The following is a 12455-nucleotide window of genomic DNA, read 5'->3' on the forward strand; positions in this document are numbered from 1 at the left end:
CTAAGGACGGCCTACATACTAATCAAAGGCTCCGTGGAGCGGAGCCGGGGGGAAGCCAGTAGTGTCAATACAATAGCATCCGCTAACGTAGCTAAGGAAATCGTACAATGGCTTATAATACGATTTACCCGACGGTAGCTCGTTCAGCGCTCGCTACAGGCAGCCACACCAAGGAAATAACAAAGTGTGTGAATATGAGGTCGGCGGGACCGCTGCTTTGTTTATGACACCGTGACAAAAATGTCATTCAGTTCTGTATCAGAAGGAAAGGAGGAAAAATGTAACCTCTTCCTTGTGCGTTACCACATCCGTAGAAATTTCAGAAAACAAAAACAAATACCACTCTCAAATGAATACTTTCATTATTTCAAAGCTTCCTGTAATAATCACAATTGAACCTCTCGCTTTGTGCTTTTGGGGTATGTTTGTTTACAGATTAATTATATGGTTAATCCTTATCAATGTAACTTTGCCTGATTAAATTCCATGAAAATCTCTTCAGAGACGGCTCACTGAATTGTTTCCTTAATGAACATTACATGTCAATTTCAAACTGATTAAAATAAATCAGATATTTTATCTGGATAACAAGAGAAGCTTCTACCAATATATTTTATATACAAATCTGGCATACTCCAATTTTACCACATACTCCAAGTCAATGAACATCCGTGATTTTAATTCCTTGATTATTTGATTATAGGAAGCAGCACTGAGGGTGTGACCAACTTCATAATTCAGTGACACCACAGCAAAGCTGGACTTGCTGTTCCATTTGCAATACCTCAGCCAAGGCCAGGAAAACCTAGTTTTTTGATTGGCCAGTCAATGTGTCCAATGGCGGTCTATGCATTTGCGTAATTATCAGCAGTGTGGCCCAAGCATAGCAGCTTATGTCATAACATCCACATGCCAATGCAGCTACCAGTGCATTCTCACATGGTCAGGGAGCATGACTCCAGGACAATAACAGCAGCAGACGTCAGATGGATTTTTCCGGAATATTAATGTCATTGTCGAGATGTTTCACTGTAACACTTTGCTGTCTGTGCAGTTTTACGGAACGCACTGGGCATGTGCAGAAGAAAACAGCCCGATCCCTTCAGTCGTAAAACATGACAAGGAATGAGCCCAGCCTAGATGGCCACAGGACACATCAGAAGGCATATTCAAAAAAGTTTCCTAATCATGGTCATCTGAACTACTATTTAATGAATAATTTTTTTACCAGTCACACTATCCAGAAAAGCTATAGAGACGCAGTAGCTCTCTAGACTCATGCACTCTGCTGAATAATAAAGTAAGCAATATGCCATTTCTTGTTATGCAAATAAATAGTTACATTTGTCCATTTGACATTTGTGCCCATCTACTTCCATAAATGTGGAAACTTGGCTGCAGTTAACATTTATGCAGTACCATAAAACAAAAAGGCATTGGCATCAGCCAACATGGCAGCCAAATATCAGTTATTGGCACCAGGCAACCAAACAACACGAGAATAATTGGTAACTGTGCACTATGATGCCCTCTGGTGGCCATGTTCCTACACTGCAGCCTAGGTGGTTAGAATGGCGCTTGGCACACTGTATGAGACACTCAAGCTGAGCTGCACGTTGCGCTGTATTGAAATAAACTGTTCATTTGCGCTCGATGGGCCTCTCAATCAGCACCCAGCAATTTAAAGCAGGTACTACGCCTAGATGGTTCTATGGTTTAGGGTGCACAGTTTTTTAAAATTAAATTTCAATAACGGTACTCTTCCCTGTCTGGTCTCCTTACACCTGCCGTAGATACTGTTTACGAACCTGATTAATTATCGACCTGTCAATAAAACTGCTCTCCACGCGTTTATTAGTTTTTAATTTATTTTGAGAAAACAAAGCACAGAGGGGCAACATAGCTCAGGAGGTAAGAGCGGTTGTCTGGCAGTCGGAGGGTTGCCGGTTCGATCCCCCGCCCTGGGCCTGTCGAAGTGTCCCTGAGCAAGACACCTAACCCCTAATTTCTCCCAACGAGCTGATTGGTACCTTGCATGGCAGCCTTTCACCGTTGGTGTGTGAGTGTGTGAATGGGTGAATGACAGGCATCAATTGTAAAGTGCTTTGGATAAAAGCGCAATATAAATGCATATATAAATACCATTACCATTTAGCTCTTTAACAAGTCTTCAGGGAATGTTTTAATGGATGTATGGACCTGAAGTCCAGGGTCACACATATATGGAGGTGCCTTATTAAGCAGGATAAGCACCGCAGTATTTTGGGGGAGGGGGAGGGGCTCTCGACCTACGCCTGCATACCACAGGACGCTCAGCTCGACCAGCGGCAGCAAACCGGCTTTCCCCTTCCGTCACTCTCGGGCCCCGACGCCCGCTGATGTCACAGGCGTCGCCGTGCTCCGTCGTGCGGACAAACCTCGATCGCCGTGCTTTGCGTGGAGCCAGGCGGTGACGCACTGCACCGCGGTACGCTGGGTAAAAAACGACGGCTTAACTCTCCTGGGGATCTGCTCTCTACCCCCCCCTGGCCCCTCTCACCCTCCCCCGTTCTTCCGTCAGAGGAGTCAATGATCGCGCGCGCGTGGAGCCGCTGAGGACGAACGGAGACGAGCCGAGGTTGAGCCGCTGACGTGCGGGAAACGGACGGCGGGCTCTCGAAGGAGACGAGAGAGTCATGCCAATAAAGCTCATTTGAATTGAATTGAATTGAACTGCCAGAGAGAGGGAGAGAGAGCGAGGGCAAAAGAGAGCGAGAGAGAGAGAAAGAGAGAGAAAACGCACACTTCGCCTCTGAACGGCGAGAGTTCCCCAGCGCGGTGTGTTCCGGCCGCTCGGTTGCCGTGGCGACCGGGACAATGGCCCGGGAGCACAGGTGGGTGGGTGGGTGGGCGGGCAGGCGGTCGAAGGCGCCTGATTGGCCCGGAACTCGCAGGCTTAAAGGAAGCGATTGCGAACCACGGCCGGAAGGCGGCTGCGTCTCTGCACTCCACAAAACTGTGCGAGAGAGCGAGCTGAAGGATGAAGACAAAGAGGGCACCTGACACCTACAGGAAAATGATGTCACTTTCAGAAACATTCACTTCTGCGCCAGCAGGGGGCAGTAGTACCTCCTCCACACAGCCATCTGACAAAGTCATCAGTATTTGATGAAGTCCTCCTAATCCCCCCCCGTCCCTCAAATCCAGCTTCTGTTTTACTAATTATACACTTTGTCAAGAGGGCTTCCCCACAAAATGGTAAATATTTGTTTTGGACACCCCTTTCCACCAGCTGCGAACAAAAATAAGGCTTTAAAAAAAAAAAAAAAAAAAAAAAAAAAAAAAAAAAAAAAAGGATTTTAAGCAAAGCATGTACCCATTTCGAGCCATCACAACTCACTGTCCTTTGGCATAATCATTGTGAAACAGGAGGCTTAGCATAAACCTCATATCCAGGCTACGTGCAGGTGGTCTGGAGCAGCAAGTAATGAAAATTGATGAGAGAACCCAGACTGTGTTGAAATGAATGCAGTGGCGCAGTGCAGCAGTCTGGAGTGCAGATTAGAGAGACTGAACACAATCTCACATTCGCAAGCAACCCCCCCCCCCCCCCGGCTCTGCTCTCCTAATGCCTGGGCGCTGAGGCTAGCACTGGGCTGTCAATCACCATCACCCCCCAGGGCCCAGACAGGTAAAACACAGAGGAGCCGGCGGCCGTCGGAATGAAGGGGCTGGAGGAGTTCTGCAAATTGTTCTTTACCCGAAAAAAAAAATCTGCATCGCAGAGTTCCAGGTGTCTGGGTGTTTCTCTCTGGGGAAGTAGGGTGCTTGCCTCTTTTTCTCTTTCTGAATAAACACTAAGTTAAGGAGCCCGGAGGACTTCCAGCATCCCTCCTTGTCAAAAAGAAAAAAAAAGACCCCCCCCCCCCCCCCCCATCGAGTGCCTAGGATATTATGAGTCACTCTGTGTAGATATTAGTTTTTGTTTGGCGTTCAAAAACACATCCACCCCCGCACCCATCAATAAGACAACTTAAACTGCTGGGCCATGTCCCCACGCTGCAGTTCCCTGACCTTTCGATGAATCACAAACCGAACGCTACGGGAGAAAACTACAGGAAATGCGCTATCCGCGCTGCTGTGATTGGCTGACGGGGAAATGCATTTCCACCAATCACTGCAGAGGAAAGAGACGGGGGAGTCTGGAGATCATGGCAGAGCCAGGCCATGTCAGGTAGGGTGTACCACTGATTTCTGACTGGCCATACTGGCCAGCAGTGGACTGAAACCACCCCTTGGGTTACATTACATGGAGCGTTGAGCATGTGCACAGTGATTTACTGGCGACATAGCTCAGGAGGTAAAAGCGGTTGTCTGGCAGTCGGAGGGTTGCTGGTTTGATCCCCTGTCCTGGGTGTGTCAAAGTGTCCCTGTGTTAGCAAGACACCTAACCCCTAATTGCTCCCAACGAGCTGGTTGGTACCTTGCATGGCAGCCTTTCACCGTTGGTGTGTGTGTGTGTGTGTGTGTGAATGGGTGAATGAGCGCTTTGGATAAAAGCGCTATGTAAATGCAGTCCATTTACCATTTACTCTAAAACACAGGCCGCAGCCTCACTGTCTCATATCGTCCAGCAATGGTCAATTTCATGGCTCAGGCTTTATTTTTTAAGAATGAAGGCTCTTAAATGCTCTTGGAGAAAATGAGAACATTTAAGACAACAGTAATGAGGACTCTCCCCCAGTTAAAACTCACTTATTGATCCCACTTTGACAGAACAGTTCTCTCCAGATAGTGCAGCCTGCTACTGCAGACGGCCAGTCTCCTCTTTAAGAGAAAGACTGTGCAGGCACCCATCGACTGCTAGCCGCTACTGTCAACTGCTACAGGGCTCAACAGTGCTCCCATTTTATGAAATTTTATGTGAGCTAACTGGAAAAACTATTCAGAAGCACATCTACTAATTGGGATGTATTAGTGCGCTCGTAAGCTTTTCAACTTAGGAGCACATGTCTTGCTCAGGAATAAATGTCAGTGCAGAGTCCTGCGCTAACAATTCATAGCTACACTCAACAGTGAGAGATCTTGACACTTGGTTAGCCAGCTAAGTGAATGTGAATGCTGGCTAAGGCCAGTTTGTGTGAGGAAACGCACTGTTTCAGGATGAAACACAGGAGGAACACGTGCTAAAAAACTCTAGGCCCGCTAACTGAAGGCACAAAGGCGCTAAACGGTGCGAGTTTGAATTGAGGTTTTTTTTAAACTGGCGCCTCCACGGGGGAGCTGGGCCTTCGCCGCGCGCGCGAGTACGCCGGGCGAAGCCGCCGCGAGTCTCCGTGGCATATTTCGCCGCTCACCGCTCCCCGGAATTCCCATCGAGGGCAGAAGGCGCTCGCGAAAGCTGCAAATTTGCCGCCGCCGCCGCTAACTAAACACGTATTGATGCGATAAATAATTCAGGCACTTCCTTGCAGGCCACCACCCCCTCCCAGGTTTTCTGACCCGAGCACCCACCCGCAACCCCCCCAACCCCCCCAACCCCCCCAAACCCCCCAAACCCCCCCCAGAAGTTCAATCACACCTACTGGTGGGTTGTACCACCCATGTGGAGAAGCCCTCACATGCAGTGGTAACAAGCCCTGTTGCTGGAAATCTACCCTCCTGTTGGCTTTCACTCTAACCCTAACAAAGCACGCCTCATTCAACAGCTACAGACCTTACTGAGGTTGAAATGACAGCCTACAGGATGGTAGATCTCCAGGAACTGGGTTGGGCCGCCCTGCTCTAGCTTTAGCTTTTGTACGGCCAAATTCGAACCGCCGACGTCGCAGGTCGCAACGAGAATGGGGACAGTGCTCTGCAGGCCGGTGTACAGGGAGGCCAGGTGACACTGTTGCATTCTGGGACCATAACGGACAGACGGACGGACGGGGGGAGGGGCTTACCTGCTGATGACGCGCGTGGAGCAGTTGGGGACGCGACCCATGCACTCCAGAGCAGCGGCGTAGGAGCCCAGATCGGGTTTCAGGCCCGCCTCCTCCACCAGGATGAACAGCCGGCCAATCTGGTTCAGAGCACCCTGTGATTGACACAGGAAAAGGCGGGACTCTGATTAACGTCCCTTCACAGCCAATTCTCACCTCCAAACTAAAGGTCAATTTGTAAACGAGTATTTTACCAGCAGTGTGAATCATTTTTTAAAAATCATAAAGTGAATGATAATGAAGAGATATAATAATAATCATGGTATTCAACCTGCGTGATTCTGATAGCTGTCAAATATTTGGAAACTACATGAACATTTCAGTCTACTGACAGGGGATTGGCAACATTGGGGTCGTATCAAATGGGAAACCTATTCTGTCAAAAAGTCTTCCAATTTTTCATATTGGCAAAGAGAGGCATATTTACTTGGCCATTTAAAGATAAGCTAAATGGAAAGATTAACATACAGTTTTCAAGTTCAGGATGAAACTGAGATTTTATCAGACCTATTAAGCAAGTTATAGTGGAGTTCGCAAAACATAAAAATGTGAGTTACTGTGATTTGTAAGTATATCCCCACAAACCATACATACAGATACCAGCACAATATAACAGATGCTAGGCACCATAAAAGAGGGACCATGACAAACTCACATGCACAGAGCCACACTTCTACAGGCTACCACCCTCTAAAGTTACATTACCATCTATATTGACTGTTGTGTCACTAACGTTGATGACATGCTACATTTTTTTAGGCCCAATCTAATTTAATTAAGGGGGGGAGGGGGGGGTCAGACTGGGTTCTCACTGTGTGTGACGTATAAGTGTGTCCTACAGCAGTGCTGATGGGTTTGGGATCGTGGCCGGGAGGCCAGTGACTCACCCTCTTCGCCCACACCCTCATCATGTAGTTGTAGGTGGAGACGGTGAGCAGCTTGCGACGGGACAGGTGGTGGTGGTGGCTGAGCAGGCAGCGCTGGGCGCGGTCCACGTCGCCGATGTACATGCAGGCCTCCAGGAAGCAGCGCACGTTGGCCTGGGCGTCGCCATAGCGACTGCAGTCCCGGTCCTTGGCCAGCTGCTCGCCGCCGCCGGCGGCCGAGGTGTACTCGTTGAGCTGCCGGTCCAGCTCCTCCAGCTCGGCCAGGGTCTCCTCCTCGTCCTTGGGCCGGGAGCGGGCGTGACGGGGGGAGGAGGAGGAGGCGTGGCGGGAGGAGGAGGCGGAGGTGGAGGCGGCGTGGCGGGAGGAAGAGGAGGAGGAGGAGGCGGTCCGGCCCTTAGGAAGCTCCTGATTCGGGTCTTTCTTGCGGGGAGGGCCGGGCCTCGGCGGGTCCGTCTTGGCCGGGGGTTTGCTCAGTTTAGAGGCCGAGATGGTCTTCATCGACGTGCCCGGGAGGTGCAGGCCGCCGCTACCGCCCTTGGCCTTCGCGGGGTTCTGCTGGTTCTTCTGCTGGTGGTGCAGGAGCCTCTTCGCCTTGCTCGTCTTCTCTCGGTTCAGCTTCTCGAACCAGCGGCTCGGGTTGCCCGATTTTTGGGGCGAGGGGTCAGGGCCCCCTCCCTTCCTGCCGGTCGGGACCTTCTTTGGGGTTACGTCTTTCCCAGCCTGGGAGAACTTGACAACCTGCACCTTTGAGTGCTTGACGTCTAGAAAAACGTCCGATTGCAGCTGCTGGATCCGGGCTTCCAGTACTGAGGGCGGAGAAGACAGACAAGAGACAGGCGAGCTCACGTCTACTTTTAAACACAGAAAGAGCACTATTCCCTGAACGGTACAGATGATGAACAGCAGCACAAAACAGCAGCACAGGACAGCAACGCGTGGGTGGATTATACGTAGAACAATACTGTCAATCAGAGTATAAGGCTCAATAAAATAAGCTTTGAGTTCATATAGAAGAGCTATGTATTGGGTCACTTTTTTATGTGCATGTCACTTATATATATCACATTAAGGTGCTCATCATAAAGCATAAGCCTGAAGTTAAACACTGGATCTTCAAAACACAAGTATCATCATTTAAAACAAGTACGTAGACATTTCCCCCTTGTGAGTCTTTATGTATTATATCAGAAGGACGTCTGATGATGCATTGAATAAACTTGATCACCATTTAAAACTGTTCATAAAAACAACTCCGTAATTTTAAGAATCCTCGCTTCCATGAGGTCACTAGACACAACGGAGGACTACAGTTAGCACCGTACCGTCCAGGAGGTGAGACTGTTCCCATAATCGTTTCTTGCCATCCTCTTTCTTTGGTATAACGGTCGAATAATTTCTCCGGTATGCTGCCCAGGGGCTTTCTGGGAATTAAATGAAAAATTCAGGATTCAAAACGATGGATTTTTCTGAATGAATTGTACCAAACTTCGTCGCAAACTTTACCAGCATTATGATTAGGAAGCTAGCTAGCCATCTTAAAGGATTTCATAATACACAACAAAAGGTATTAACACAATTAGCAAGTTACGTCTCACGTAATTTATAAAACGTGCCTGATAGTTAACTGTATAAAGGGGATCAATCACACACTGAATCTTACATTTTCATGCCAGCCAGGCAGACCACGCTAAACTGATGTCAAGTTCAGGTGAATCTGCAGCCACTCTTAAGCAACACATAGCATAGGCTACTTACCAGATATTCGCCTGTGACAGTCATTCCGTATCCTGACACAGGCGTGGCATTGATCGGAATAGAATGTATTCCTCAAGTTTGTTTCGAATAAAATGCGAGTAGTCCGACACCTAGGAAAGGCACAAAGTCTCAACAGGGACATGTTGACATTAAAGTCCAGCGCATGCTACCGCGCTATTACTCGCACACAAGGGGCTGCCATTTTGCGCCAGGCAAGACTGTGCGAACACAGAGAACGGAGCGCAGGTTCAGCTAGATGAACACAGATACATTCAACTTTGTCGTGTGTTCCGTTTTGTCTCTGCTAGGGGAGTTTCGTTCCACAAGCAAGCGAATTTTGCAGCAGAAGTGCGATCAGTGACATACGAATATATGGCTATGTATGCCCTGTTCGACTTTTAGAAATATCTTAAAAGGACTGTAGCTCACACATGCACAGTGACATTTACTTTTTATGATAACTCTTCCGGTAATTGTCTGTTTTTCTACAGTTATTTATCTACATTTGATCTGGCTCTGATATTAACTTTATATCAGCTGTGAACTTCCTGAAGGACATGGTTGGCCACGCATGGTGGATTTGTGTTGTGTTCATGGAGAGGAGCAGATAAAGTTAATTCATAAACTGTTGTGGAATATTGGCAATTGTTTTCGTTAAATGTTCGTTTTCAACCTACCTTGTTGTTAAATTCATACATCGTCAAAGATCCTGCTCCTTCATTAACGAAGAAATAATGATGAGGTTAAGGAAATTGGCCGCAGTTCTTTTTCCAACGAGTAGATGGCAGCAAAATCGCAAAAATTAAGTCTAGTCGACCAAATCTATTGCTATTTCGAGAAGGAAAGCGAGGATATTGCATATTGCTTCATCATTTATGTCTTTGACATCATTTATTATCGAGGACATTCGCTTTTCTTCTTTTCTAACCACTTTCTCAGTGCATACAGTGTTAAGAACATGTAGTTGAACTTAATATATTCTACTTACAATATTGACTTTATTTTGATATTGCCTTAATTAGCCTCTGACAAGAACAAGAACAATGCAGACTTTGCAGTACTGTCATCTAGTGGCAATTGTTCGTATTGCAGCTCAACCATCCCAACGGTTGTGCCTCCAGGTGGAGCTAGAGAAGCCAGTTACTGCTGTGATTATAGATTTGACTCATTGGCAAATCTCATACACTTGACGAAGGCATGCCCACGACTATAAAGTGGCCCATCTCCTGCATTGGGGGGACTTTCTCTGTTCCTTGTTAGATTCTGTTTGGTGGTGTATGGGTTTTTAGGTTTTCATTCCATTTGTATGGTCTTGCAGGTTGCAGTTGGACAGGCATTGTTTGTTTTCTCTTCTTGTACATTTTTATTTCTGCTAGGTAAGGTCAGAGTACAAGCCTACAGAAGACTCACCTTTAATTTTTTGGGAGGAAAGTTGCTTTATTTTCCAGATAAGATTAGTAGTTACCTCAAGCCCTGCACCGTCCTATCCTATGTCACTGTAACATGCGAGTGTAGGAATGTTTGTATGTACTTTATTTTGATGTCCTTTTGTCTGGCAATAAACATAGTCTACTTCCTGTTTGAAACGTTTGCTCTATGGTATTGGTTCCTGCTTGTTGTGGTGTAGTTGTGCTGTGTCCGGGATATTGTACTTCTGGAGAGTTGCTGGTTGGAATTCATGCATATAAGTTTATGATTTTGACAGAGTAAATGTGTATGTATTCTTTGGGGACATCAGACAACAAAACGAGCACCCTGAAAGGTAAAAGGCTGTACACAGCTACACTCGAGGACAATGCCTGTTTTTGAGGCGTGTGCATCTTTTCAGGGGGTGTCCTCGGGTGTCCTCTTTGGTACCTGGATTAAGAACATCCTCTCGGTTTTGCTGGGACTCTATTGTGGCGGAGACCAGCTTGTGCCAGGGCTGAGATGAAAGTGTGCACGTCACCTGTTGCCGAGCGAAAACGGGCGTGGCCGCACCGGCGGTCACTTGAACCGAAGCGTTTGAAGCGGCACAGTCAAGGTTTTGGCAGGATACCGGTTTCCTGCGGTCGAGGGTGGCCTTTGTGAAACAGAAATGTTTTGCTTGGGACAGGTTCCGATTCCCATTACTTCACAAGTGTTGAAAACTAGAAATACTGTCACAGTACAGGTATTGTGTTTGATGTAATTCTAGCCTCTATTCATGCAGTCCGCTTATTCATGAACTTTGAGTTTTTTTTTTTTTAACAGTTTCACAAACATAGTAGCATACTATGAGTTCATCTATTTATCTGTCTTTATGACGTGAACTTAAGAGTGGCATTTATTTGACATTAGTGCCGATTTAAACTACTACGGCTTCTGTGTGTGTGTGTGTGTGTGTGTGTGTGTGTGTGTGTGCGTGTGTGCATGTGTGCGTGTGTGTTCAGAATTATGCTGAGACGATTAAATTTTATGAATGGTGCTCCTTGATAGCATACACCCCACAGATATGCCCACACCCTCATCATAATAATCCAAAACAAATCCGTTAATATATAGATCTTGACCATGTTTTATACCAAACAGTGAAAAACGGAAAGACAAGTTAGAAGACATAATCTTTGGGGAGGCTAGAAACGATGAAGTTCATCGCATCTGTATGCCCAGAAACATTATCATATGATAGAAAAATTAAAACAAAGTTTTAAAAATATGTTTTTGGCCTTAAATAGGATATAATGGATTTTTAAAATACAATTTCTTTATTCATCAGTTGAGATGAAAGTGTTATTATGTGAACGTAATGTTTTCATTTAGCATTCGTTTTACAATGAGCTGAAAACTGAAAAGCTCCACAGATGCTCCACATGATGCAATGCATAGTCACAAGTGGCTATGTAAATATTAAAACAAAGTGTACATATTAAAACGAACGTTTCAGCCGATGAAACTGCAATAAAAAAATAAAAAAAAGCGGGGGTACATAACGAGCCTTCAGACTGAACCATTAACAGCGTACACCAGCGTTTCTGAGCCCAGTGCGAGCACGTGTGCGATCCCCTGCTCGTGAGAAAGCCTTGTCCGAGTCTGACTCGCGTAACGTTTTTTTTTTTTTCTTTTTCCTGCTGTTATCATAAAGTGGTGACCCTTAACACGCAGGAGACAGGCCAGAGGTGTGAAGTGCCGTGGCTGAGCTGTTTGCTTTAACGAGACAGCAGCCGGCCTCATTAGGAGACAGAGCGAGGGGCGGCAAGCTACGTAGCGTTTTGCTTTTTTCGCCGAAAAAAGGAAGCCTTGCGTGGACCCGGACATGTTTTCGGTTATCCCCCCCCCCCCCCCCCCCGTCTGAATAATGACAAAAAGGACGCCTCAGTAAACACGCAGTGAGATTTTTTTCCATTACGGTTTAATGAAGGGCCGCTGGAAATTAGAGATGATCTGAGCGTGCTTATCACAAATAACTACACGGCTCTCATTATATGAACCTGCTTAGGGGTAAGTGAGCCATAAAATGTACAAAAACCGCCAGGCTGAAATGCTGTCACACTGTTTTTCTCACTCACTCAAAATTTTTTTTTTTGAGTGAATTTTTTGTGAGCAGCGAATGTTGAAATGTGTGAGCGCACTGTTTTGATAGCTGTTTGCTTGGTTTGGCAATATACAGTTATAATGCTTAGAGGCCAGACCTGAGTCTAATATTTTTGGAAACTTTTGACACTTTAGATGCTGGTGAACTATGAAGACAGTTCTTCAGATCCCAGAGAATGACCTGCCAAGACATGAAATCAAGTGAAAGACTCAAGTGAAAAATCTCAATATTAAAAAAAAAATCTTTATTAGTAATATTAAATAATAATAAAAAGGCACTTGGCCTGAGGGAATTTTT

General features: G+C 46.4%; 1 protein-coding gene across 1 annotated transcript in view; it reads right to left on the reverse strand.

Moving 5' to 3' along the window:
• The window catches only part of polrmt (polymerase (RNA) mitochondrial (DNA directed)), a 45805-nt gene extending 36981 nt beyond the window's left edge, over positions 1 to 8824 (reverse strand). Inside the window, exons 1-4 of the mRNA XM_035413279.1 lie at positions 8606 to 8824; positions 8173 to 8271; positions 6851 to 7656; positions 5925 to 6058 (exon numbers count right to left, since the gene is read on the reverse strand). Coding sequence (XP_035269170.1) covers positions 5925 to 6058; positions 6851 to 7656; positions 8173 to 8271; positions 8606 to 8747 — 1181 coding nt within the window. The 5' untranslated portion in view covers positions 8748 to 8824. The remainder of the gene's footprint in view (positions 1 to 5924; positions 6059 to 6850; positions 7657 to 8172; positions 8272 to 8605) is intronic.
• Between the last annotated feature and the right edge of the window lie 3631 nt (positions 8825 to 12455).

Source organism: Anguilla anguilla, chromosome 4 (assembly GCF_013347855.1).
Source record: "Anguilla anguilla isolate fAngAng1 chromosome 4, fAngAng1.pri, whole genome shotgun sequence".
Lineage (NCBI taxonomy): Eukaryota > Metazoa > Chordata > Actinopteri > Anguilliformes > Anguillidae > Anguilla > Anguilla anguilla.